The sequence below is a fragment of the Gouania willdenowi genome, chromosome 4, assembly GCF_900634775.1.
Source record: "Gouania willdenowi chromosome 4, fGouWil2.1, whole genome shotgun sequence".
Classification (NCBI taxonomy): Eukaryota; Metazoa; Chordata; class Actinopteri; order Blenniiformes; family Gobiesocidae; genus Gouania; species Gouania willdenowi.
In genome coordinates this window covers 11,281,326-11,309,309 of record NC_041047.1, presented here as the reverse complement: position 1 = coordinate 11,309,309, position 27,984 = coordinate 11,281,326, and the positions used below count along the sequence as shown (strand labels likewise).

The window sequence follows — 27,984 nt, the reverse complement described above, 5'->3', positions numbered from 1 at the left end:
GCGGAGCTATAAATTGTAACGTGACAAAAGGGGCGGAGCTATAAATTGTACAGTGACAAAAGGGGCGGAGCTACATATTTTAATGCAACACAAGGGGCGGAGCTATAAACTGTAACGTGACAAAGGGGCGGAGTCATAAACTGTAACATAACACAAGGGGCGGAGCTATAAATTGTAACGTGACAAAAGGGGCGGAGCTACATATTTTAATGCAACACAAGGGGCGGAGCTATAAACTGTAACGTGACAAAGGGGCGGAGTCATAAACTGTAACATAACACAAGGGGCGGAGCTATAAAATGTAACGTGACAAAGGGGCAGAGCTATAAATTGTATCGTGACAAAGGGGCGGAGCTACATAATTTAATGCAACAAAAGGGGCGGAGCTATAAATTGTAACGTGACAAAAGGGGCGGAGGCATAAACTGTAACATAACACAAGGGGCGGAGCTATAAATTGTAACGTGACAAAAGGGGCGGAGCTATAAACTGTAACGTGACAAAAGGGGCGGAGTCATAAACTGTAACATAACACAAGGGGCGGGGCTATAAATTGTAACGTGACAAAAGGGGCGGAGCTATAAATTGTAACGTGACAAAAGGGGCGGAGCTATAAATTGTACAGTGACAAAAGGGGCGGAGCTACATATTTTAATGCAACACAAGGGGCGGAGCTATAAACTGTAACGTGACAAAGGGGTGGAGTCATAAACTGTAACATAACACAAGGGGCGGAGCTATAAATTGTAACGTGACAAAGGGGCGGAGCTATAAATTGTAACGTGACAAAAGGGGCGGAGCTATAAACTGTAACGTGACAAAGGGGCGGAGTCATAAACTAACATAGCACAAGGGGCGGAGCTACAAATTTTAATGTAACACAAGGGGCGGAGCTATAAACTGTAAAGTGACAAAAGGGGTGGAGCTATAAATTGTAACGTGACACAAAAGGCGGGGCTACAAATTGTAATGTAGCACAAGGGGCGGAGCTATAAACTGTAACGTGACAAAGGGGCGGAGCTATACATTTTAACGTGACAAAAGTGGCGGAGCTATAAATTGTAACGTGACAAAGGGGCCGGAGCTATAAACTGTATCGCAACACAAGGGGTGGAGCTATAAATTGTAACGTGACACATGGGGCGGGGCTACAAATTGTAATGTAGCACAAGGGGCGGAGCTATAAACTGTAACGTGACAAAGGGGATGAGCTATAAATTGTAGCGTGACAAAAGGGGCGGAGCTATAAATTGTAACGTGACAAAAGGGCCGTAGCTATAAACTTATCGCAACACAAGGGGCGGAGCTATAAACTGTAATGTAACAAAAAGGGTGGAGTCATAATCTGTAACGTGGCAAAAGGGGCAGAGCTATAAATTGTAACATAACAAAAGGGGCGGAGCTATAAACTGTAACATGGCAAAAGGGGCGGAGCTATAAATTGTAACATAACAAAAAGGTCGAAGCTATAAATTGTAACGTGACAAAGGGGCGGAGCTATAAATTGTAATGTAACACAAGGGGCAGAGCTAGAAATTGTAACGTAACAAAAAAGGCGGAGCTAATTGCTGTCCATCTGCTCTCAGGTCTCATTGAAATCCCCTCAGCTGACCTCAGTGATTCTGGGCACTACTCATGCACGGCTGAAAATGCTGCAGGCTCCACCCATCGTCATGTGCAGCTCACCGTGCAAGGTAAATGTTCCCTCTATGTTCATACTGCTTCTCTTACTGTGTGACTTTGAGCGAGTACTTAGAATTACTGTATATCTGAAAAATAATGAGTTTTTACGATCCTTTTTTTTCTTCTCAGAGTTACCAACGATTCAGTCCCATCCGTCCACCCTAGATGTCATCCTAAATAACCCCGTCACTCTGCCCTGCAGGGCCACAGGCTCACCCAGACCAACCATTACATGGCAAAAAGAGGGCATCAACATACCCACCACAGGTACATCATCATCCTATCTGTGTTTGTGCAGTCATAAAAAACTAGCGATCATTACTTTATATTTGCTGCTTTGTGCCAGGTGGTAGTTTCTCAGTCCATCCTGATGGAAGTCTGCAGATCTCCAAGACTTCTTTGTCAGAGTCAGGAACATACTTATGTGTGGCTCAAAATCCAGCTGGAACTGCTCTGGGGAAGACCAAGCTTAGAGTTCAAGGTCGGAGACACACACTGGACTTGGTAAAACTTCCATCATATTGTGAATTGTTGCTAACAATACTACCTTTTGCTCTGTGCTGGTGAAGTTCCTCCAGTGATCAGCTCAGAGACTCAGGAATACGTGGCACCTGTTGATTCCTCTGTGACGCTGCAGTGCCAGGTGGATGGCTCACCTCCACCCTCTGTCTCATGGCATAAAGACGGGCAGCAGCTGAGTGAATCCGTGCGCCAACGCGTGCTCAGCTCAGGATCCCTTCAGGTCGCCTTCATTCAGCCAGATGATGCAGGACGATACACGTGCATTGCTGCCAATGCAGCGGGCACTGCCAGCCTGGAAATAAGCCTCATCGTACAAAGTAGGTTTTTGTCATTACACAATGTGATCCATAAAAATCTTGTTATTTACGATTGATAGCTGGACTTGAACAATGAATAATACATTATGTTTTTCTAGCTGCAACAATTGTGTGAAAAATAATCCAACTGTTTGATTAACAAATATTTGTGATTGTGGATTTTGTAAGATCAGATGGAGCCAACTTTTCCAAAATAAACTTGGTTTAGTAGATTTCTCTAGAAAGGCAGTGGTTCTTAAACTTTTTCTGTTGTCCCCCCTTTTAAGAATGAACATTTTTCAGGGCCCGCACCCCCATCTGAAAGAAAAAGTCAACAAAATGGGTAAAAAAAAAGTAACATTTATTGAAAAAAGGTAAAAATTGTGAATATTTTTATTCAAAACTCATAAAAATAACATACAAGCCATCCACCTCTAAATAATCAACACACACCATGGACACTAGCATCACAACTAATATAATGGAAAATGAAATACAGTCTCTTTTTAAATATTTTATACCTGTGCACTTTTATACTGATGAATGTTTATACTGATGAACTGTGATTAACTTTTTATTCCATCAGACTTTTACCTTATGTTGCTTTTATGATGATTGTGTCTATTTGGCTTGAATCTTTGAAGTGTAGTTGAATGTTGTTGGGAGGGGCTGGTGCAATTTCATTGTAATTGTGCAATGAATATAAAATGATTCTATTCTAAAATGTGCAGTCACATATTTTAAAACAGCAATAATGAAGTTCAAGTGCAAAGAACAAGTTTTTCTTATACTCAATTGGCTGATTTTGTCCCTCCTCTTTATTATCCTTTGGCAGCTCCTCCCTCCATTCGCGTTGGAGAGCAGGACATTGTGGTGGTGGAGAACAGTCAGGCTCAGCTGGTGTGTGTGGCTGAGGGCGTTCCTCAGCCCAGTCTGTCCTGGGAAAAAGAAGGATTAGCTCTTAGTGAAAGCTCAGGGGAGTACACCATCCTGCCCTCTGGGGAGCTGGTTATTGACACGGCTCAGGTAAAACAAATCAACTGATGCCTGTTCGCCATGCATCACATTAATTACAAAGTTCCTCTATCTTTTTATCCTCCCCTACCAGCCTGATGATGAGGGCAGTTACACTTGTGTTGCCACTAATTCAGTTGGGCAGGACAGCTGGACAGTGACCCTGTCTGTTCATACTCACCCTGCCTTCACTGAGCTGCTTGGTGATGTGGCTCTGAACAAGGGAGAGCGCCTGGTGTTGGTCTGTGGGGTCAGAGGGACCCCCCTGCCCCGAGTCACATGGGCCTTCAACAACAATATGATCCCAGGTATGACTGATTTAAAAAGTGATGCTCAAAGTGCGAGGAGTGGGAGTGTTCACTCTAATAACGTAGAGTTTGATGGTTAAGTTGGAGCATTTTAAAGAGTTAAGATACAAAAATCTAAACCTCTCATCATATTTCTTTTGGAATAAATGAGGAGTTTTCTGCTACATTTTGCCCCATTAACATATATTCCTTGCTACTACTGTAGTTCACTATGATCACATGAATGGCCACAATGAGCTCATAATAGAACGAGTGAGCAAAGGCGACTCTGGCACCTACTCCTGTGTGGCAGAAAACAGCGTGGGAACCATCAAGTCTCTGGCCTTTGTCTACATTAAAGGTAAAAAACACACAAAGTTTATCCCCTATTATTGATGTTAATACTTACACTTTCACGCTTCCCTATATTTTCCTTCAAATAAATGTAAATCGACTTCTTTATGTTTGTGTTTTATTGTATTTACATAGAGTTAACCAAAGTGAAATCACTTCAAAGCCGATTCTGATCAGATTAAATATTCCTGTGATCTCCAGAGCCTCCAATCATTGATGGAGACCCTCACTCTAACCGTATTGAACCTCTGGGTGGTAATGCCATCCTTAACTGTGAGGTCCGAGGAGACCCTCTGCCAACCATCCACTGGAGCAAAAATGGGATCAACATCCAGATCAGCAACCGAATACGTCAGCTCGACAATGGCTCTCTGGCAATCTATGGAACAGTGGTAAGAAAATAAGCTTTCAAGGTTCATATACAGGTTAATCCATGCATCCATTCATCATACTACTCTAGTCATTGTTGCAGCATATCGGTAGGACTTTTGCCTCACAGCAAGAAGGATGGATTGATCTGTAGGGAAATAATAACCTCATATTTAACAATGTGAAGTAATCGATTAACAAATGTGCATCAATTGTCACTGGTATCCAAGGCTGTACCAAAACCAAACCTTCAATCGGAAGAAAACAAAAGGAATTTTGAATATTTTTGTCTTTGTTCATTAACCCTCCTATTATCCTCAAATATTACTAACACATTTGACCCTTGGGGTCAATCTGACCCCAGGGATATTTGCCTCCAGAAAATGATTGTCAGAAAATTGTTAACCAAGGTTTTGTGTCAGGTGCTTTGTTTATTTGTTGAATACATAAATAACCCCTTGATTATGAAACCATGACCTGAATCTCCTCAAATTCACTGAAAACATTAATGACAACAAGAGTATGAACCCTATTGAATGTAGTGATGACATGACCTTTCCTACAGCGCCACCATCAGGACAAACTATTAGTTTATCTTGAAAATATTTTATAAAAATCTTCATCATCAAATCACACATGGGTCACAAATGGTTCACACACAGACAGACAGGTTTTACACAGCTAAACAGCTTGGGGTAAAATCAACCCCCAGAGGAACACTGATGCATGGAATACGTGTTCAGCAGTTTGAAAAAATATCAGCATAATAATATTATGCTTCATTAATTGTACCCATCAAATTAGGACAAATCTTGGTGTTTGCGATGTGCTTTCTGCTGTGCTTGGATCAAATATAACTCCAGATTCTTTTATGTTGCTCTTCGTGGTCACTGGGGGAAGTTACCGATCGAGAAAGGCAAACAAATTGCCTTTTTAACCCTTTTAGCTCGACGTTTAATTCTTCTGACATGAAAGGATGATGCTCCTCCAGCAGTGACACGCTAGATTTAGGATGTGATATCTACTCTTAATTTGGAAAAAATAAGATGTGTGATGGGGGTCAGGAGGGGAAGTTCTATCAAGTGTGGAGGCCTTTTTTGATTTTTTTCGATCATTCGTCAACACTGGTTCAAGACTGATTTTAAACCGGCACTGGTTGAAGTTTTCATTTATTTTTGCTATTTTGTTCTTCGTATAAGATGTGGTAAAAGTATGTACATTTGGCTTTATACCTTTGTATTTTGTTTATTTTTATTTTTATTTATGTGACAATGGGTTTTAAGATGTTCCAATGTGGGATGGGTCTATGTTTATATGTTTTTCTAAAAATTCAATAAATATATTAAACACTAAATTAGGAAAAATCATGAAATATGAAGCAAAAAAATTAAGTCAACTATTGTTTTTTTGAATGATAAACATAGAATGGGGTCAAATTAACCCCAAGAATAATAGGAGGGTTAAGATTTTCATAGTATCATAATTGGGTTTTTTTATGTGACAGAGTGAAGATTCAGGCAGCTACATGTGTGTGGCAACAAATGATGCCGGGGTGGTGGAACGGAGTGTCACACTCACATTGCAAAGTAGGAGTCGCTTCCTGTACTGTTTCATCCCATAATACTCTATAGCTGAGGGTTTGCTTTGACAAATGTTCACCAATTCATTCATCAGGTGCCCCCACCATCACTGTGGAGCCAGTGGAAACAGTCTTAGATGCCGGCAGTAGTGCTGTGCTCAACTGCCAGGCAGAGGGAGAGCCGACCCCCATGATGGAGTGGTCTCGCCAGGGCCGACCTTTACTGGGCAACGACCGCTTCCTGACCCTGTCCAACGGCTCGCTCAGGATCAGCAGGGCCCAGAAGGAGGACACAGCAGAGTATGAATGTGTAGCCAGAAACCTTCTTGGGTCAGTGCTGGTCAGAGTCAGTCTTACTGTGAGAGGTGAGCAAAACACTTTGAAGGTTTTGACTTACTAGACCACGAGGGGGCAACTTTTATCACTGGGGCCACAAAAATGTGTTTGTGTGATCGAAGGGCCACATTATCAACATTCATGTCAGGATTTAGAATAATGACCGATCTGAGCGTTAACACAGGAAATAACAAAGAGTTTATATAGTATTTCTGTGTGTTTTTCTGTCATTCTGTGTATGTTTGTTGTTGTTTGTTATAATTGCATTTTTGCATTTCTGTTGTCCTTTTGTGTATTTTTCCTGTAAAATGTAAAGTAATTTTTGAGTATTTCTGTTGTCGTTTTGCTTATTTGTTAGTATTAAATACTTTTTTGTGTTTTTCTTGAATTTTTGTGTACTTTTGTGGTCATTGTCTGTAATTTTGTATATTTTTTTGAGTCATTTTGTGTATTTTTGTTGTCATTTTGTGTTAGTTGGAGTCATTTTGTGTATTACTACTGTCAGTTTGTTAATTTTTGTCGTAGTTTTGTGTGTTTTTGAAGTATTTTCTGTGTTTTTCTGCAATGTTGCAATTCTTAGTATTTTTTTAATGTATCCTTGCTTTTGTTTTTTGTATTTTTTTTTGGGGGGGGGGGGTTTGCAAAATCATACAATGTGATTTTTTTATTTATTTTTTATATTCTGCCTCTCACTGTTGAAATGTACCTATTTAAGTGGGACAACTTGCACAATCAGTGGCTGCCAAATACTTTTTTTCCCCACTGTATATCTTCATATGTTGATTTTTACAGGATTGCTTAAAGAAATCCCCCCATTCCTCCTTTGTGTTTTGCAGTTCATGGTGGCTTCTCGGAGTGGACAGATTGGGGTATTTGCAGTGTTTCCTGTGGTGCTGGGGCTCAGAAGAGGCTACGTCAGTGTACAAATCCTCTACCTGCCAATGGAGGCCGTCACTGTGCAGGACCAGACTTGGAAACACGCAGGTGTCATGGAAAGCCCTGTCCAGGTGAGAGAGCTTTGGGAACTGTACCTTCATCTAAATTAACTATTTTTCATTTTTAGTTTCAGTATTTATAATATTTTGGGTTTTAGTCTCAGTGTTTTAAATCATTATTCACAAAGTCACTTTAACTCCTGTTTTATAAATGCACTCGTAAATATTCTACATGCTGTAGAATATTTACTTTTTAACTGTAATGACGTCTCAGGGACGTGTGTGTGTGAGTATGTGTAAATGTATAGTATGGGAGATCTGTATGTTTTTAACTGGACACTAGAGAAATGTTGTCTCATCTTGTCTGCACTACTGTGTATGTTTAGCAAAATGACAATAAAGCTTGATTTGATTTGATCAGTATTATTCTTTCACTCTATTGTACTTTGAATTGATGAAGCTGTCGTATTTTTGTAGTGGATGGTAACTGGTCAGAATGGTCTCTCTGGGAGGAGTGTTCCCGTACGTGTGGTCAGGGCAACAGGACAAAAGTCCGAACCTGCAGCAACCCTCCAGCTCAGCATGAAGGCAGGCCGTGTGAGGGGAAGGCGGTGGAGGTTATCATGTGCAGTGTCCGACCGTGTCCTGGTGAGAAAAAAAACCCAACATATTTCCACAGGACTTTCTTAAAGGAAGTGTTCTCTTAGTATGTAATACATATTTATATACCGGCATCTATCCGTACAATAGATGATGTGGCCGGACCTTTTCTACATAAGCGTAATGTGCTTGTGTTATCACTGTGTCAGGATGGTTGAGTGGTCTAAGGTGCCTGACCTAAGGATTCTTCCTTCCGCTGCCATAGGTTTGAATCCCACATTTGACATATTTTAACATATTTAACACAGCAAATTTCACCTTTAAAAATACATTAAAAAAAATTAATGTACATAAATGGACATTTTAGGGCAGAGGTCTTCAACGGGGGTCCGCGACCCCTAGGGGGTCCGCAGAGGTACTGCAGGGGGGTCGCGAAAGTTTTGGTTGATTAGACATTTTTTTATATTCCCCCCCGCAATTTTTTCAATAAATTGAAATGTCTTTAAATACACATTAACATGAATCCAACACACTGTAGTGAACAGATAAATGGAGGCAAAAGATGTCTTTCAGTCAGCAATGCACACGTTCAGCGACACACAGGAGCTCTTTCAAGCTGGGCACTGGTTCATTCACCTGTCCCATCAACGAGGAGGACCCACCCCTATCGCTGCTGTGCCAATCACGAGGCCGTAGTTGACACGCTATCTCTGTCAGGTTCCCCGTGATTGGCCGAGAGCCCAGTCTTCTGGAGCTCAACAGTGAGGTTAAAAAAGTGGGCGGTCACTCTTAAGCTATTATGCTAGCAGCTAGTGTTTATGTTTGGATCAAAAAAATAAAAAATGAATCGTTTTGTACTAACAAGCATCAATATTTTCGTTTCCACATTTATGTTGAACAAAAATGTCCATTTGAACAGCTTTTATGCAAAATTTTGTTACATGCAATTTGACAGACATTGTTGATCTTGGCAGGTATCAGTTTATTATGTTATGTTATGTGTATGAACGGCAGTGGCATGGCCACCCTACTCACTGTACCTTGCACATGTTTAAACTAAAAACAAGAATATATAAACCCGTGTGTTATTTGAATATCTTAGTATTGAATGCACAATAGTACATTTATACATGGCACTATAGGACCAGTTTAATATAAAACACAATTTTATACAATATATATAAGTAGGGGGTCCCCGCTCCATCTCTCCATCAGTTTGGGGGTCCTTGGCCTGGAAAACGTTGAAGACCCCTGTTTTAGGGTATTTCCTGGGTTAGGGATAGGGCTAAGGTTAGGGCTAAAATAAAAGGATTAGCGGGGTAGCTAGAAATAAAACTGACGGAACTTTAAGTCACGTGGTGCACCTATCACGTGACCTAAACTGGCCAATGAGGGGCGCTGTGTACGGATAGACTGCCGGTCTGTTGACACTGATAGCCACTGCCTTTCTTTAATAATGTTTCTACTTTTTGTTTTCTCAAATAAATGGACATTATTTATTAGTCGGTCTATTTTTGTGCTGCATATGTGAGATGTAAGCTGACGGCAGAGTGTGTGCAATGTGCTGGTGTAGTTGCAGGTAACTGGGGATCCTGGCTTCCATGGAGCCAGTGCAGTGAGACCTGTGGTAAAGGTATGCAGTCCAGGCTCCGTCTGTGCAACAATCCACCTCCAGCATTCGATGGATCTCAGTGTGAGGGCACAGACACTCAGACACAAGTGTGCAAAGAGAAGCTTTGTCCTGGTAAGAACTTCATTCTTCCAAAGAAACCAAAAAAAAACCTTGTGCTTTTAACCCTCCTATTGTAATCAAATATTGCTAACACGTTTTACCCTCAGGGTCAATCTGACCCCAGGGCTATTTGCCTGCAGAAAATGATTATCAGAAAATTATCAGAACACTTTTTTTGTGGGTCTTTTGTGTATTTTTGTTGTTTTTTTTGCTGTCATTTCATGTATTTTTTTTTTGAAGTTTTGTAGAATTTTTTTTTTTTGCCATATTTTTTTTTGTCATATTGAGTATTGAACTTTTTTATCATTATTATTTTGTTAATTTGTGTGTTCTGTGCAGGTCAATCTGACTCCAGGGATAGTTGCCTCCAAAAAATGATTGTTTTTTTTGTTATTATTCTGTGTTTAAAGTTTTGAGTCTTTGTTTTCAATGTTGTCATTTTGCATTTTTTTTTGGTCGTCTTGTAGTTTTTTGTGGTTATTTTGTGTATTTTGTTTTTAATTTGTATGACCACATTTTAGTGTCAGGCACTTAGTATATTTGTTGAAAACATAAAGTTCTACACAGCTAAAACCACTTGGGGAGAAGTCACATGTTATTGTTTGAATGATAAACATTGGATGGGGTCAAATTGACCCCAAGGATAATAGGAGGGTTAAATATCTGATTATCGATGTCTGGGTTTCTTCTCGTCTCATCCAGTGGATGGAAAGTGGTCCTCCTGGGTGAGTTGGGGAGCCTGCAGTGTTTCCTGTGGGGGCGGGACCAGACAGAGGACACGCATTTGTGCTAGCCCCGCCCCTCTACATGGGGGCAGACAGTGTGAGGGCAGTGACGTGCATATTGATTTCTGCAACAGTGACCCCTGTCCCAGTGAGTATATACACCTTTAAGTATTCTCAGCATGCTGGTTTTACTGGTGCATATTTTATTTTCATGTTTTCTCCAAGTTTATATTGTGTTTTATGTGTGTCTAACCCAGTGTTTTTCATTTCAGGTGACCCCAGGTGACCTGAAATGTCTAGTAATTGATCAAATTCATTACTGAATGAAAATATATTTTACATTTTTTTAATTTCTGTTGTAATTTTGTAAATTGTTTTAGTTATTTGGAGTAATTTTGTGTATTACTGTTATCAGTTTCTTCATTTTTGTAGTAGTTTTGTGTGTTTTTGGAGTATTTTACCTGTTTTTCTGCAATGTTGTAACTATGTGTATTTTTTTTAATGTATTCTTGCTTTTGTTTTGTGTATTATTCTGTCATTTTGGGAGGCTGCAAAAAAATTAAACAGAGGGCCGCATGTGGCCCCTGGGCCACCAGTTGCCCATTTCTGTACTAAAATATAATTCAGTGTTTTTAAACCTTGGGGTCGTGACTCCATGTGGGGTCGCCTGAAATTTAAATGGGGCAGCCTAAAATTACTTGTAATTGATAAAGTTACTTATTATTTGTATTATTGTTTTCAAAATTAAAACACAACACAGACTTTTTCAGATATAATTGTAGTTTAAATAAAATGCAGCATAAAGAATAGAAGAAAGAGAAAAGTAAAAATAAATAAAATTTAAATTAATGAATTAATAAAATACAGTATGAAAATATCTGAGCTGGCGCATCTTGTCACTTTGTGCACTAATGCTTGCTACTCTGTATTTGTAACACAGTATAACAAACATGATTAATAACTAATTCTGAAAAATTGTGGTATAATAATGGGGTGACGATCCAAAAAAGGTTGGGAACCACTGGTTTTAACCCTTTTCTTTTCTGTTTTGCCACAGTCAGCGGTAACTGGGCTCCATGGAGCAGCTGGGGCAGCTGTAGCAAAACTTGTAATGGAGGTCAGATGAGACGCTACAGGACCTGTGACAACCCCAGACCTGCCAACGGAGGGAGAGCCTGTGCAGGAACAGACTCACAGATACACAGATGCAACACTGCCACCTGCCCAGGTACAGTAGGTCAGCACTGGACATGCACTCAATCAGAAATCAATTCATTCTCTAAAATAAATTATCAAACACATTTTTGATAATTTATTGATTAAAAAAATGACTTTGATTTCACAAATAATGTAATTTATGCCAACCTATATATTATCTGATCAACTGATGACATTGAGGCCTCATTAAGTGCCAAAAATAATTATGACCACAGGCTTAGAAACCATATCTAGGCTGACGTTGCCAAAGTATTTCAACTATTTTTTTCCCATTGGTTGACAAAATTATGTTTTCCTGAGACAACTGTTTATTTGTCAAATACAGTAAAGAAACAAATGAATAAATAAATAAAATGTTCAGTAGAGTTGAAGAATGGCTGGAAATTCTCAATCAAAATGCAAAGCCTCAGTCGATAAATATATTAAATTAGTTTCAACTTATTTAGAAATGTAAGGATCAGGCTGAATGTTTTTTTTCACAAACTTGGTGGAGTCAACATATGAATTTGCTTGTTTTTAATTGACTGTTTATTCATTTAGTTTTCATTTAATAAAAAATACAGTACTTATAGCCTGTAACACCAACCTGTGTATTTACTATTTCTGTACAATCTGTTTCTTTTCGTATATTCTTTAAATTCTGTATTTATATATTATTTCAACCCTGTTTGCTGCTTTTCTTTTATTTCTGTAATGCTGCTGGTAATGTAATTTCCCTGACGGAGCCTTCCCAAGGGATTAATAAACTTCTCTATCTCTACATTATTTGTGTGTGAAGTAAAGCACTTAGAGGGTTGTGTGATTGGTGCCATTGCAGTTGATGGTAACTGGAGCTCATGGCAGCCGTGGGGTGAATGCTCTGCCTCATGTGAAGGAGGAAAAAGGACACGTGTCCGACTCTGTAACAGTCCGTCCCCTACCAATGATGGCCGACCGTGTCCAGGAGACTCCACCCAGGTGTCCAGGTGTAACGCTCGGGCCTGTCCAGGTCAGTCTACATTCAGAACAAAAGGTTTCCAATGCATAGTGAATAAAATTGTTGTGTGTGCCTCTTCATCTCTCTCAGGTGGTCCGCAGAGAGCTCGGGGGAGCATCATTGGGAACATCAATGATATTGAGTTTGGTATCTCTATCCTAAACGCCACCATCGCAGACAGCAACACTGGGAACAGACGCATCCAGGCAACTATTTCAAATGTCCCAAGGTCACTAGGTCAGTTTTTCACAGACTGCTGTGACTATTTTAAACACGTGTGGTGAGGTTCATGACTGGTGGGTTCAATTGGGTTTAAATGAACTATCTGTGTTCCTCCAAATACACAAATTTAATAAAATGACACAATATTTACAGGGGCTTTTGTGTGACTGCAGTCTTATTTTATTGCAGATTGGGGAAATGACTCTCATTAATTCTGAATGTCAAGCATTTTCCCACAAAACTCTCCTCAATTACAAAACATTGGCCATAAAATCAAGGATTTTTGAAGTGTTGATCTTGCAGGGACTGATATCCATTACATTATTCTTTAATATTGTTGGTGTCTTTCAAACCGTATATATCAGTCATAATGAAATGAAAACCAGGGCACATTAGCATTAAAATTGCACTTTATTTCAAAAAAATCTGTGGCCCACTTGAGCTGAAACTGCACTGTATTTGGGTAAAAACGAGTTTGACACTCCTGCAATAGAAACTTAAATGCATTTGTGTTTTTTTAATATCATTTTATATTTGTAAATTTGTAAATGGGGAGTGGTTGTTTCATTGTACTTTTATTCAATTTTATTCTGCAATTGGAAGAAGATTTGTTTGCATACAGTATTTTGTATGTTCTTGCAGTGAAATGGTACGAGTTTGAATGTCATTCACAAAAAACGTTCTGATTATATTTCAATTTTGGCCTCAATTAAAATGTTTAGAAAGATTTTGATTATTCTTTAATCCATTTCATATCTTTTAACAAAACAATATTTCATTATATCATCAAAAAAAAAAAAATTCAATAAAATGTATGTTTTTTGTTTTGTTTTGGGGTTTTTTGGGGGGGGCTGATCTCTCTTTTACTAAATAAAAATGAATATCATGAATGATATTATCTTGACATTTCAAATGTGCAAATTCAGCGATTTTGACCATGAAAATGTTAAAATCATACAGAAAGCCAATTTATAGAGCAGTCAAGTGGACAGATTAACTTTATATATATTTAATTGTTAACATTTTACGTGCCATGATGACATGTGAGACACGTCACTGGAGTGTTTCTATGAAGACTAACTTATGTGTGTTAATTGAAGGTCCCGCCATGAGGAAGCTGGTCTCCATCCTGAACCCTGTTTACTGGACCACTGCACAGGAAGTGGAGGAGGCTGTCAACGGCTACGCACTAACAGGAGGAACCTTCAGGCGTGAAACGCAGGTGGAGTTTGCAACAGGTACGAATGTTCATGATCGGCTTATTAAAACAAAGTGGCTATCCGTATGTAGCCGTACAGACAACCCCCCCACCCCAATGCCCCCCCAGAATTCACGGTGGTAAGAAATTGAAATCCACTTCAGAAGGTTAGGGTTAGGGTTAGTTAGTCTGTATTGTAGTTTAGGGTTACGGTTAGGGTTAGGATTAGTTCATCCGTAACGTAGTTTAGGTTAGGGTTCTTAAAAAGTAGCACTGGCACAGGACATCCTCTCACCCCCAGGTGAGATATCCCCTTTTATCATTTTTTAAAAAAAAGAATTGTTTTTATAAAAAATAAAAAATTAAAAAATAGTAAATTAATAAAAAATTAATAAAACATCCAGACACCCATAAAAAGGACATAAAGGGCGGAACCTGAACCTCAGGGGCCGGTCGTCGGACTCTTTTCCCAAGAGCAGCTCCTCTGCTGGGAAGAGCAGACCACAGACCCTTGGGTGGTGTCCACGCTATCCAGAGGTTACACATTACAGTTCCGACGCCGGCCCCCTACATTCAGTCCTCCGGGCTCCTCTGGGGGGAATGGCGAGCCGTCAACACTGTTGTGCCCCGTACGGGCGCTTAAGGCTTACATGGAGGCGACAGGTAGCCTACGAATGACAGACTGCCTTTTCGTCTGCCATGGAGGCTGTAAAAAGGGAACCGCACTTTCTAAACAGAGACTCTCTCACTGGGTAGTGGAGGTCATTCAGTATGCCTATAGTGCACTGAACATCCCAGTGCCTCAGGGCATAAAGTGCCATTCTACTAGAGGCATGGCCGCGTCATGGGCCGCCTTGAGGGGCGTTCCCCTGCAGGACATCTGTGTTGCAGCTACCTGGTCCTCATCATGCACCTTTGGACGTTTCTACAAGGTGAACGTTGCTGGTGTCCAGCCTATGGCAATGGCCGTGCTGTCCACAGCTTCAGGCCTGCCTTGAGGTGAGGATTCTTTCGTGACCTTTCTGGTATAAGTCATCCAGTGCTTTAAGCACCACCTCTGGCGGTCAGTAAGGATGAAATAGAAAGAGAGTTACGTATGTAACTACAGTTCTATGAATCCTGGATGACTGCCAGAGCATCCTGTCACTCAGGATCCTTGTGTCCTCGCGAGAAGATTTTGACAGGAACAGATCACCTGATGACACCGGTAGATATAGACTCTCCGGGTCATCCAGGGGTCACAGGTGACTTTGTTGATATAATTACTCGACCTGCGCATGCGCGAGATGGAACATCCAGTGCTTTAAGCACCGCCTCTGGCGGTCATCCAGGATTCATAGAACCGTAGTTACATACGTAACTCTCGTTTAGAGTTAGGGTTAGGATTAGTGTTAGTTAGTTCGTAACGTGGGTTAGGGTTAGGGTTAGGTTAGGGTTATTAAAATTAGCACGGGCTCAGGATATCCTTTCGGCCCCCAATTAAAAAAATCCCATTTTGTTATTTTAATATTGGCTTTAGGTGGGGTTTTCCTTTAATCATTAAATTAAAAGTAATCATAAAAATAATAAAAAGAATAAAAGATAAAATGTAAAACAATTCAAACGATCAGACACCCGTAAAAGGGACATAAAAAGAGGCGTTGGTCCCCATGGGAATTTGGAAAACCAGGGGGCGTGGTCCCCGCGCAGCAACCTGATGTTCAAAAAAAGGGGGGTTAATACAACAGTGAAAACCTCTAAAAATATGTTTAAAACAATTCATAAATAATTTCATAAAGATTTAAAATAGTGAGGTAGGAATGATAAGGTAGGGTAAGGGTTAGGGTTAGGTATGGGAAGGAGAAGTAGGGTAGGAAGGAGGGGGGGGGGGGGGGGGGGCGAAAGGTTTGTTTTAGGGTTAGGGTTAGGTAAGGGGTTAGGATTAGGGTTAGGTAAGGGGTTAGGGTGACCCTAACCCTAGGGTGCTTTAAGCACCGCCTCTGGCGGTCATCCAGGATTCATAGAACCGTAGTTACATACGTAACTCTCGTTTAGAGTTAGGGTTAGGATTAGTGTTAGTTAGTTCGTAACGTGGGTTAGGGTTAGGGTTAGGGTTAGGGTTAGGGTTAGTTAGTCTGTAACGTAGTTTAGGAATCTACTTATTAATAGCAAACAGTAGCGTCTTAATCACGTCACCTATACTGGCTACGTACAGATAGAATGTCGGTGTATTAATACGGCTACGTACGGATAGCCACTGCCTTATTAAAGCGAGGATATCTTTACACCAAATCCTGACATATGAGTAATTAAACCATCAGGTGAGATTCTGAGGATGACCCATGTTGCCCGGGGACTGGACTCTGATGGAGCGCTGCTGCTGGATATTGTAGTTAATGGACACATCTTACAGCTACACTCACATGCAGACATCAGCGTCAAGGTACAAAAGATAAGCCAATGAAACACACTTTTATTGATGAAGTCCAGCTCCATTGCCTGCTTCCCTGTCTCGTTTCAGGACTACACAGAGGACTACATTCAGACAGGTCCAGGTGAGCTCTACGCTCTTTCCACACGGATGTTCAGTGTTGACAAAGAGAGCGTTCCCTACTCCTGGAACCACACCATCACCTACGACCAGTCCAAAGGAAAGATGCCCTATCTGGTGGAAACTTTGCAGGCTTCAGGAATCAGTGCTCACTACCACCCTCTAGAGGAGGTGTTGGAGTATAGCATCAATGTCAGAATCACAAAAGGTGAGTGCGAGTGATTAAGCTTATAGTAATATGATTAGAGCCTGATCAATATGGGGCTGATCAATATGGGGCTGATGCCAGAACTGATAAGGGGAGTATTATTAAAAAGAAGATATCTGATATATCAGTCAAAATATATAAAATAAGAGGATTTTATTATGCACAGGATATATACTGTACATCAGAGATGTCCAACTTCTTTTAGTTCAGGGGCCAAATACGGACTAGTTTAAACTTTTTTAGGTGGGAAAAAAAGAACAATTTCAAAATCATTGTACCTTAGTTTTCAATATCAATTCAGTTCACTATTTTTCACAATTTTTTGTGTGGAATTGTTTGTGAGAAATTGCAAGATTTGTGGAAAAATTTACAGTTCTTTCCACAATTTGTAATAAAAAATTACTTCATTCATGTGATATAAACAAATGAAAAATGCAACCCCCTAAAAATATTGTAGAGTATAATTAAATAGGTGAATATGAGACATCTACAACTGCATTTGTGTGATTTTTAATTTCTTCTGCCAAATTGGATGATCTGAAGGGCCAGATTGGGCCCCCGGGCCTTGGGTTTGACACATGTGCTGTTCAAGAACACAAATTCTTATAATACCCAAAATAGGATTCAAGACAAAGAAACCCAAATTAAAATAAGGAACTTTAATTAGTTACACTGTCAACATAAGGACTGTAAAGCCACTGATAAATAAGAAAAGGCAAACTTGTAAAAACTGTTATTTTCAGAAGATTAAGTTGCTCAAATCTCAAACAGTAAACATTGCAAAATGTTACTCTAAACAATGAACTAGTGACTTCTCCCATTGTTCCCATTTTGTTAAAAGTTGCAGCTTATAATGCAAAAAGCAAAGCACAGATCAACAGATTTGCCACGCAGCAAAAAATGTAATACATCATTTATATATTAAGCAATCGGTTGGGTCTTTGACTGATACAGATTTATCAGTGACAGCTATAAGTGGTCCGATTTGACCCGAATCGGCCATGCAGATTAATCAGTCAGGCTCTAAATATGACTACTGTTTAGGTAGTGTCTTTATCAGTTTGTCGTCATAGATCATCTGTGGGCAGCTGAAAAATTATCAAGTTTTGTGTTTAGTTACGTAGACTACACTACCAGACTGTAGCATTTCTAATGTCTGCCTTTTATGCAGTTCTGTTCCTGTAGTTAATGCTCATTGTCTATAAAAGTTTCCAAGAAAGTATGAGCTTTGGAGAAATGCGCAGAATGAAGTCTTCCTGTTTGGTCCAATCATGAACAATAAGTTACTGTATCTCCATTTGCTATAGAAATGAATGCTGTGGTTTGAATTGACCGTTTCTTCCTTCCTCGCCTCATGTCAGGTGATCGCAGTAATCAGTGCCCACATGGCTTCACTCTAGTGTCAGCTGGACCGTACTGTTCAGGTAATCACGTGACTGTCTCCTCCTCTTATTGGTTCTTGCCTTGTTTCTACTATTTTGTGGACTTGTTTTGTGTTTTTTTTTAATTATATGCCGCAGATGAGAATGAATGTGAAGTTGGAAATCCTTGTTCGCACACCTGCCACAATACAATGGGCACCTACTACTGCTCGTGTCCCCGAGGCCTCACCATCTCAGCGGATGGCAGGACCTGTCAGGGTACAGAACTCTGAAACTGACACACACAGAAGCACGGACCATGTTTACATTTGATGGAATATTTCAAACTTTATTTTTATTGATTTATCCAACATAGATGTAAATAAAATGTCATTGATTGTGCTTTAATGTATTTGTTAGTCTCAATCAAAGTTGTTCCACTTTAGTGTTAAGAAATCATCATTCTTATTAAAGGTACAGTCGGTAACGTGGAGGAGAGAGATTACTGAGCATTAAATTTGAACAAGTACGACTTTTCTTTCTACTTGCTTCCTCTTTTTACTCGTCATCTTTTCCGTGTAAGCTGTTGATGCTAACGGAGGCATTGGCAGTGGCGAGCATGAGCTAGCTGAGGAGGAAGGGGGCGAGAGCTGTGATCGACAGCTCTCAGACAGTCCATCAAACACAATCCTGGCTCTGATTGGTTCTTTTTGCTCAGTTGCGGTGGATTCTGGCAATTTGCAGTAGCAGCAATAGGCAGGACTTAATGAGCCTGTTTTTTTTTTTTTTTTTTATATCACTGGTTTCATGTAATGCTTTTTTTTACATAGTGACAGTTTTAGCAAATATGACAAAAAGTCACTTTTATAAGAATTACCTATTGCATTTTTAAGTGCAAAGTTGACACCTGGTGTCTCTTGGTTGTAGACATTGATGAGTGCTCACTGGGCGAGAGTGTGTGTCACGATGGAGAAGACTGCGAGAACACCATTGGCTCTTACCGATGTGTCATGCGCTGTGGGCGGGGCTTCAGAAGAATGACTGATGGTCTAAGCTGCACAGGCATGTCAATGGCGTCACAGCAGTTTTGGTAACATATTTATCTTCAAAGCTTCTCAGTAATAACGTGTCTTGTTTTCGTTTTGTTTTTCCAGATGTGAATGAGTGTCAGGAGTCTAATCCATGCAATCAGCACTGTTTGAACACCATTGGTAGTTACCGATGTGCTTGTGAGCCAGGTTTTCAACTCAGGAACAGACGCTGTGTAGGTGAGTCGGCTACTCCCCCAATGAAACGCTTTCTTTGCATGATGTCAAATAATGTTATGTAGCTGATTGACTCTAAATCTGGATTCCATCCTTTTTTTTTCATCTTGCACAATGTTTTAAGCTTTAATATTGAATAGTTTTGTAGTGAACTCTTTTTAGGTTTATTATTGCAATTAAATAAATGCATTTATTATTTAAAGGGAGGCTATAAAAAGAGGGCAGTGTTACACCTAGGTGAGGGGGAAGGGAAGAGGGAGTCAGGGTAGGACAATGGAAGGGGTGGGATAATATAATATATTAATATTTAATCTTTAAACTCTGCATTTCCTGATGTCTTCTTGATTTTTTTCCCCACATTGAATTTTTATATCAGATATAAACGAGTGCAGGCAGCGGGTTTGTCGTTTAGACCAGCAGTGTAAAAACACACGGGGTGGCTACACCTGTATTGACCTGTGCCCCAACGGTATGACCAAAGCTGCAAATGGAACGTGTGTAGGTGAGGACATCAAAACCAAAGCACTCAGACTCTTTCATTTAGTTATTATAAGTGGATTCACACAACGGAGGGTTATCAGTGTGTTATATATTATTATTTTGTAGACATTGATGAGTGCAGAGATGGGACCCACCAGTGCAGATACAACCAGATCTGTGAGAACATCAGAGGCAGCTATCACTGTACCTGCCCACGTGGATATAGATCTCAGGGGGTGGGACGGCCCTGTATTGGTACGTACATTTTTTTATTGTTCCTCTCACTGTGACGCCTTATCTCAGATTGGGAATTATTTATAGTGATACTAAAGATTCTCTTCATTTTTCTCCTGCTGCATCAAAGTACAGAGTGTATTTTCTTTGATCAAGACTGCTTTCCATCTGTTGAATGTCATTATTCCTAATCATGGACTACTTCTGTAGGACAGCAATTTGAACAAAGCTCAGTAGTTTGCTTGTAGTTTTCTTGTGTATGCATTGCTTTTCTGCTGGTTTCCTATGGGGTGCCAAATGTAAAAACTCTGTCGACATATTTTGAACATTTAGCTAATTTTTCCTCACATTTAGCCATTTTTTCTTTAATTTGAGACAGAAATTCATGTACAGTGAATCAACGTGTTATACATCATTGTTAAAAATGTGTACACATAAAAAATAAATATAAATGTTAAATATAAATGCAAAATGTAAATATAAATATTAAATTTATATCTAAATCAGGTGGCAAGTGACCGATTTAACATTTAGATTTAACATTTAACATTTATATTCAACTTAACGTTTAGATTTATTTTTCATGTTTACTCATTTTTAACAATGATATAGAACATGCTGTTTTACATGAATTTGTCTCAAATGAAATAAATATTTGCTAAATGTTCAAAATATGTCGGCTATGAAGCATTTGCACCCCATAGTTTAATACAAAAGTCACACAACAGATATGTTAGTTTCAATGGCGTCTCCACACAGGTTGCAGGCTATTATAGGTGTGTGATGGCCATGTGACAGACTGGGGTTTGCACAGTTGATTGTGTACAAATGGAAGATTGGAAGATTATTGAATCCTAAAAAAAAAATGTCATTGAAAAAACCACATTCAAATAGACTGAATTAACTGAGTGATGCATTGGTTTAAATACATACATGTAGAAACTTTTTCCAGCGCATGCAGCATTTTAAAAATGAAGACTCTTGCTCTGTGGTTGCCTACACTTGTCATCGCTTGCTTCCATCTGCCTGCATGTTATTTGATTTCTATTGAATAAAAAGCCAATAATTACTTCTGCACAGAGAACATAGTGTTACTACTTGCATATTAAAGCTGGTTAACCCTTTGCCTTAATTATTAAAGCAGATCCATACTTCATAATGCATGACCTCACATTTGCAAACTGAATATTTATTGTTGAAAATTTGGTGAAGAACAGTTCAGGCGTGACGGCCAACAGAGAGCAGAAGATTCCTCTTTTGGGACACTGATCATATAAAGACCAGCACCATCACCTTTCACTGCTGTGTTTCCTGTCACTTGACATTGTTTCCAGCTTTCTGGCTATTTCATAGTGTTGCTTTGCAATGGCAAAAATATACTTTCTGCCCTTTGTCAAACATTCACACTCTGCACTGTTTTTTGTTTTTGTTTTTGTAGATATGGAAAACAAGGCTGTGTTTGAAATCGCGTACTACACACTTCAATGAGTATAAACGATTAGTATGATTAGAATGGTGACCGTTCCCACTTAAGTATACTTCCAAGTTTCCCAAGATGCATTTAAATCCTACAACAACAAAAACCTGAAGCGCACTGTGGCTAAATATCTCTGTTGATTCTCCACCTTTGAAAGTTCTGAAAACATTTTAAGCGAGAAAGTGACCAAGTAGAATATTAACATGTGGTCATTTGTTCTATAAAAGTCGCGGAAGCGCATTTCGGAGATTTTTGGAGACCCTCCATTGTGCTACTGACTAAACTTCCAATGAACTTCAAAACAAGAGCCCTATTTACAAAAGTGTTAAAAACTAAGGGAAGACAAGAAGAGATGCTTTTTTTTTTAAACAGGGATGTTTGACTTTTAGCTTCAAGCCGGTCTCAGGACGATTTTACATTCTGCTCGCAATGCATCATGGGGCGGTTGAGTATACTAGTGTGCCCACTGTGCATACTTCAAAAATGTTTCGATATAGTATGCAGTACATCCGGGTTTTTCTTGCATACTCAATCTTTCCATACCATCTAATTGGAACGCAATGCAATTTCGAACACAGCCCAAGTCTTTAAAAGTCTTTGATGACTTAAAAAGTCAAAAAACTTTGTATTTATGAGAGATCTCCCATCCAGAATAAAGATCAATACATTACCGTCTCTGAGACATGTAAATGTATTGTCACAGTGGGCTAATTGATGTTCCTCCCTCTTTCTCATCTTTGTCCTCTTATTTTCATCATCACTTTACTTCCTCCCTGTCTTTAATCTTTACTCGTGCTTGACTTGTGCACCTTCACCCTTCATCTCTTCCTGGTGCTGGTCTTCCTTTGTGCAATGGACAGACATAAATGAGTGTGAGCAGCGCCCACAGCCTTGTGCCCACCAGTGCATCAACACACCCGGCAGTTTCAAGTGCACCTGCCCGCCGGGGCGTCACCTGCTCGGGGACGGCAAGTCGTGCGCTGGGCTGGAGCGTCTGCCTAGCTATGAGAGTTACTCGTACGGATATCGCACGTCTCAGACGTCTCCTGAGCACAGACGAGGCCAGCGGCTCTACCACAACCTGGCCTCTCACAGCTACCACTCCTACTCAGCCGCTCCCAGGGGGCCCTACAGGGGCCGTGGTCGTAGAGCGCTTCACGCTCACAACTCTGAAAAAGTCTTCCTTGCTTGCCGACAGGGGTTTAAGCCCAGAGCTGGCCGCTGCTTCGGTAACTATGGACAGGCAGGGCTGAGATGAGGGAGAATGTTTGCTATCATTGAACTGTTAATAGATGTGTTTTTGTCCGTATACATTGCTCTGTGACTGTTACTTTTTTTTTTAATTAACAGATATCAACGAGTGTGAAGTGAGGGATACTTGTCAGCATGAGTGCATGAACACACCAGGAAGCCACAGATGTCTTTGTCCTGCTGGATACCGCCTCATGGCTAACGCTAAGACCTGTCAAGGTAAAAGTCTTGAACCGGTACTTCTTTAAAGAATATTATATTTCCTTTTCACAAAAACCATAATTTGGCAACACACGTGTTACTTAATTTGGTAACAATTTACTTGAAGTTTTATACAACCACAGAAAATAAAAAAAACAAACAACAAATACCTTACCAAGCACAACAAACAACCTGGGCCAAACAAACAAACCCCTAAACTACAAACAAACAACCATTAAAATAACATAACATATATTTACAAAATACAAACACATACAAGGACCATTTTCGACCTGTGAAAATACACATTTGTCCCACCGAATCAAAATGGAAAACAGCAAAGCATGATGGGAGCTTTGTTTTAAAAGAAATTAAACCATTCTAATTCTAGCTTTGAACTTAAAAACAACTCCTAAACAGATTATATTGAACACACCCACTTCTCAAAGTTCTTTGGAGCCCAGGGAATAAAAAGAAAGAAAATATTCACACACCATGAGGGAACAAGACTGCACCAGGTTTGACTACCACTCAGAGCCAAACATGAAGCCTCCCACAGGACAAAAGACATACTGCAACTGAAGATGGAATTCCCCCCCACCATCCAGACTCAACCACCACCAGGAAGAACCAGCAGCAGCCACCAAGACTACCATGATCCACCAGGCCTAAGAGCCAAAAAAGTTTTTTTAAAAACCACCCCTAAAGAACCTTAAAACTTTTTTTTAAACCAACCTTAATAGCCTTCATACTATTGCCAAAAAAGTAAAAAAAAAAAAACAAATTAGGAACCAAGAGACCGACTCCAACCCGAGAGGATCAACCAACTCTTCAGTCTGATTGACTTGACTTAGGCTGGATACCTAGCGGTGATAACTAAGGCCTTAGTCAATCAGAAGTAAGTATACGGCCCCCCTGGGTTCCGACTCTAGGAACAGCACGCAGGGTGTGGTGGTCTTGAGCTGCATGACCTTAATCGGAAGCTTAGTTTTCTATGAGGAATAGCCTCACTCACACAACAGCACATTCTGCACTACACGCGAATCAATTTGAAAACTATCCCCCTAAAAAAAAAAAAAAACAATTGATCTCCTTCAAATTGTCACCTTCCCCCAAATTCCACCCTCTAACCTAAATTAGAGGTTAGACCGGGGGTGCAACGGGACCTAGACCCCTTTTGACAAATTTTCTTCCCTGATTCCCTGGATCAACCAGTGACCGGGCCGTGAATCCGACTGGACGCAGGAAAAGGTAAGCCATCCCCTGATCAAATTTGATAGGAAATCAGGCGGTGGATGTACTTTTTGACTAATTAAAATTATAGCAGACAGACGTGGACTTTCCACAGTGTGTGGAACACCCTGTCAACAGAGATTATTGCATGTACTACATTTAAAGCATTTGCTCATTCAGCTAAAAAAGGGTTTCTAGAAAATCAAACTTACACTCATGATCAGTAACAACGTCATGAGGGAGCGGCCGAAAGGATTGGTGGAAAATTTTATGTTTCAAACTTATTTAAATTAAATGTATGTTGATGATGTTCAAATGTATAAATACATGGTCACATGCTCATCTACATTTAAAATCAGTTTTTGTACCGTAACATCAACCTGCCCAGGGACTACAGGTGGAAATAATAATTTTTTTTGCTAGAACCTGGTACAATGCATCTTTCCTTTTGGTCAATGTTAAATTGTGCACTGTTTCTGTCTAAATAAAAACCATACCATACCAATATCACAGCCTCAGGGACCCTAACTTTCCTTTTTATTTTACTACTAGCGTGCAATTCTAAACCGATAACATGTTTCGTCTTTGGCTGACGAGCCTATTAATAGTAAAATTAACCCCGGGTGTATATATTTTAGAAATCTTCCAAAAAAAAAATTCTGAAACTAAAAATTTTATTTATTTGGCAAATAACTGAAACAACTAAATACTCATTTTTCACACATAATAGTAAAAAAAACTTAACATTTTGTAAGGCCTCCTTTGGCCATACAAAATGGCCAAAATCTGTTAAAAGTAAATAACTATACATTGACATATTATTTAAAAAAAAAAAAAAAAACATGCAAAAGACATTAAGAAATATGTTAAGAAATATTTTTTTTGAAAATTCATGCATAACAATATTTATATTTTAGCATTAAACATATTATTTTGGTTAAAGAGCCTCTATACATATTGATGAATTAGCTAATACAGAAACATAGACAATGATTTGTTTTTTAAAGGAACAATGCACAGCTTTATATTAAAGACATTTATCCCACAAAGGAATATCTTACAGAGAACAATGACCTCAGCGGGGATTCAAACCTAAAACCTTTTAACAGTCAAGCCCCTCTGTGCAAAACCTGACAAGCATGGGTTTACTTGACTTCTCAGCTTCTGCTTTCTGTGTCCACAGATATAGACGAGTGCCTGGAGCAGAACATCCAGTGTGGAGCCAACAGGATGTGCTTTAACATGAGAGGAAGTTACCAGTGTATCGACACACCGTGTCCTCCAAACTACCAACGGGATCCAGCTACGGGGTAACCTTATTCATTTGTTGTTGACAAAAAGTTAGTTTATTCTGCACATACCAAACTTTGGCGTCTTTAAATGGAGGATCATTAGTTATTAAGTCTTTAGTTGTAAATACTTCACATGATGACAAATTTAACCCACTCTGTTAAGGGGTGTGCATTGCCATGAACAATACAATATGATTTGCACGTCATGTTACGATATATCCCGATACTAAACAACGTGATATACATCAGGATATTTAGCAACATCAATAATTACAAATTTCACCTTTACAAGTACAAAATGGTATGAAATACATTTTTTTTTTTTTTTTTACTTGCGAGACCAAGTAAATGTTATCGAACTGTAATTTAAAGGGGTGATATGTTTATCAAAAAATTACATTTTTCTAAAAAGTTTAACTTTTGCTTCTACAGCAGATTCTGATTCTGTTAAGTTCTTAAATTGTTACCACATACATCTATAAAAGTGCCCAGTATGTTTTATGAAAATAAAGTGGAATCAACTTCCAAGCTAAAATGCATTGAGGAGTGATGTAGTTTAAGGCCGTGGCTATTGATACGGAAACGTATGAATTGACTGCCAATCTATTAATACGCAGCGCCCCTTATTGGCTAGTTTAGGTCATGTGATAGGTGCGCCACGCCAGTTTTATTTTAGCTCATATTTATTTTTAACTACCCCGCTAACTCTTTTATTTTAGCCTTAACCCAGGAAAATACCCTAAAATGTTTATTTTTTTTTGTATAAGTATTTTTAAAGGTGGAATTTGCTGTGTTAAATATGTTTAAATGAAAAAATATAAGTGACAAAATTGGGATTCGAACCCACGTTAGCAGGAGCAAGGATCCTTGAGTGCAGCGCCTTAAAAAATAAAAAATACAGGCACATTACGCTTATGTGGGAAATGTCCGGAAAACGTACATTTCTGTATCAATAGTCCTGGGGTCTATTGATAAGTTTCTGTTTCAATAGACACTTTGTCAGTTTAATGAGGTCTGATGTAGTTCACTGACACCTAGAGCGTTTACATGCTATGCAGAAATTAGGGGAATTATTTTTTTCATTAAAAAAAAATCGATTTGGACTATTTTTGGATCGATACGTTAATCGCGCTGTGAAATATCGCGATATATCGCTGATTACATTTTTTTCTTACTCTGTCGTAGGTTTTGCTTGAAAAACTGCCCTCCTAATGACCTGGAGTGCGCCTTGAGCCCGTACGCTCTGGAATACAAGCTCCTCTCTCTCCCTTTCGGCATCGCAGCCAACCAGGACCTGATCCGGCTGGTGGCCTACACACAAGACGGCGTGATGCACCCCAGGACCTCGTTCTCAGTGGTGGACGAGGACGTCACGTTACCCTTTGCTCTCCGTGATGAGAACATGAAGGGCGTGCTTTTCACCACGCGGGCGCTTCGGGAACCCCACACGTACCGCATGAAGGTGCGCTCCTTGTCTTACAGCGAGCACGGAGGCATCGAGTACCAGACCACCTTCATAGTCTACATCGCCGTCTCTGCTTACCCCTACTGAGAGCACTTTAAAGGATGTGGGAGAACCGTGTGGTGGTGGTGTTTTGGATAAACCACCTCACCAGTAACCACACTGAAATAACAGACTGGGAGTGAGTGGCCAGTGACACTGAGTGAGGAATGGACATAGATTAAGGCAGGAAAATAAAAGATAGAAGAGTTTTACAACTACTTGGATCAAACTGGTCATTTTAGTATTTTATCCTGAAGCTTGATTTTTTTTATTTTTTTTTATTTTTTTACTTTTAAGTTTCCCAAACTTATTTATAAAATCAGAAAATAACATTACTGCCTCAGAAAGTAGGCCTCATCCCTACTCACAGTCTGAAATGGCTTTTGTTCTTTTCCTGTAACATTTAAAATATTCCTTTTTCTGTAATATTCAATAATGTCTTCATCCACATGTTGTTGTTCCAAAAACATTTCAGTGTCGAGAAGAAACATGGATGACTCAATAAGACATGTTTGACCAATCAGAGGCTTGCTGTCATAGAACGACTGCAGCGATCTTTTGAGGAAATGTGTTAAAAAGCAAATAATATTAGGGTCCACATCTTTAAAAACACCCTTTAATGTACAATAATGTCACCAACTCCTTGTTTCAACATCGTTGACAAACAGCTTTGTGACGATGTCAGCGATACTGTGTGAAAAGGTGAGAACAGTGCTGCTGATCCCACAGATGTATCAAATGTGACGGTAATGTGTGTTCATTGGTGGTTCAGGAAAGAGGAGGGATAAATAAGGTTGTTCAATATTAGCTTTATGCTGATATCAGCTATGTCAATATTGTCCAACGCTAAATTTCTGATTTCCGTTAATATGATGCCCCACTGGATGTGTTACACAAATAAA

At 39.5% G+C, this 27,984-nt stretch overlaps 1 protein-coding gene across 2 annotated transcripts in view; it reads left to right on the top strand.

Moving 5' to 3' along the window:
* Positions 1-27,299, top strand: part of hmcn1 (hemicentin 1) — a 120,500-nt gene extending 93,201 nt beyond the window's left edge. The window contains exons 78-107 of one of the 2 annotated variants that reach the window (XM_028445561.1): positions 1,587-1,694; positions 1,813-1,950; positions 2,030-2,164; positions 2,253-2,522; positions 3,337-3,527; positions 3,610-3,823; positions 4,029-4,163; positions 4,358-4,548; positions 6,030-6,111; positions 6,200-6,469; positions 7,277-7,447; positions 7,853-8,023; positions 9,549-9,719; positions 10,410-10,580; positions 11,490-11,660; positions 12,468-12,638; positions 12,717-12,863; positions 13,949-14,086; positions 16,347-16,468; positions 16,547-16,784; positions 18,146-18,208; positions 18,305-18,424; positions 19,073-19,207; positions 19,300-19,413; positions 19,787-19,912; positions 20,017-20,145; positions 22,462-22,830; positions 22,952-23,071; positions 25,470-25,596; positions 26,764-27,299. In XM_028445561.1, the coding sequence (XP_028301362.1) occupies positions 1,587-1,694; positions 1,813-1,950; positions 2,030-2,164; positions 2,253-2,522; positions 3,337-3,527; positions 3,610-3,823; positions 4,029-4,163; positions 4,358-4,548; positions 6,030-6,111; positions 6,200-6,469; positions 7,277-7,447; positions 7,853-8,023; positions 9,549-9,719; positions 10,410-10,580; positions 11,490-11,660; positions 12,468-12,638; positions 12,717-12,863; positions 13,949-14,086; positions 16,347-16,468; positions 16,547-16,784; positions 18,146-18,208; positions 18,305-18,424; positions 19,073-19,207; positions 19,300-19,413; positions 19,787-19,912; positions 20,017-20,145; positions 22,462-22,830; positions 22,952-23,071; positions 25,470-25,596; positions 26,764-27,130 (5,075 nt within the window). In that variant the 3' untranslated portion in view covers positions 27,131-27,299. The remainder of the gene's footprint in view (positions 1-1,586; positions 1,695-1,812; positions 1,951-2,029; positions 2,165-2,252; positions 2,523-3,336; positions 3,528-3,609; positions 3,824-4,028; positions 4,164-4,357; positions 4,549-6,029; positions 6,112-6,199; positions 6,470-7,276; positions 7,448-7,852; positions 8,024-9,548; positions 9,720-10,409; positions 10,581-11,489; positions 11,661-12,467; positions 12,639-12,716; positions 12,864-13,948; positions 14,087-16,346; positions 16,469-16,546; positions 16,785-18,145; positions 18,209-18,304; positions 18,425-19,072; positions 19,208-19,299; positions 19,414-19,786; positions 19,913-20,016; positions 20,146-22,461; positions 22,831-22,951; positions 23,072-25,469; positions 25,597-26,763) is intronic. The other variant, XM_028445562.1, reaches the window with a different exon arrangement.
* Positions 27,300-27,984: the final 685 nt, after the last annotated feature.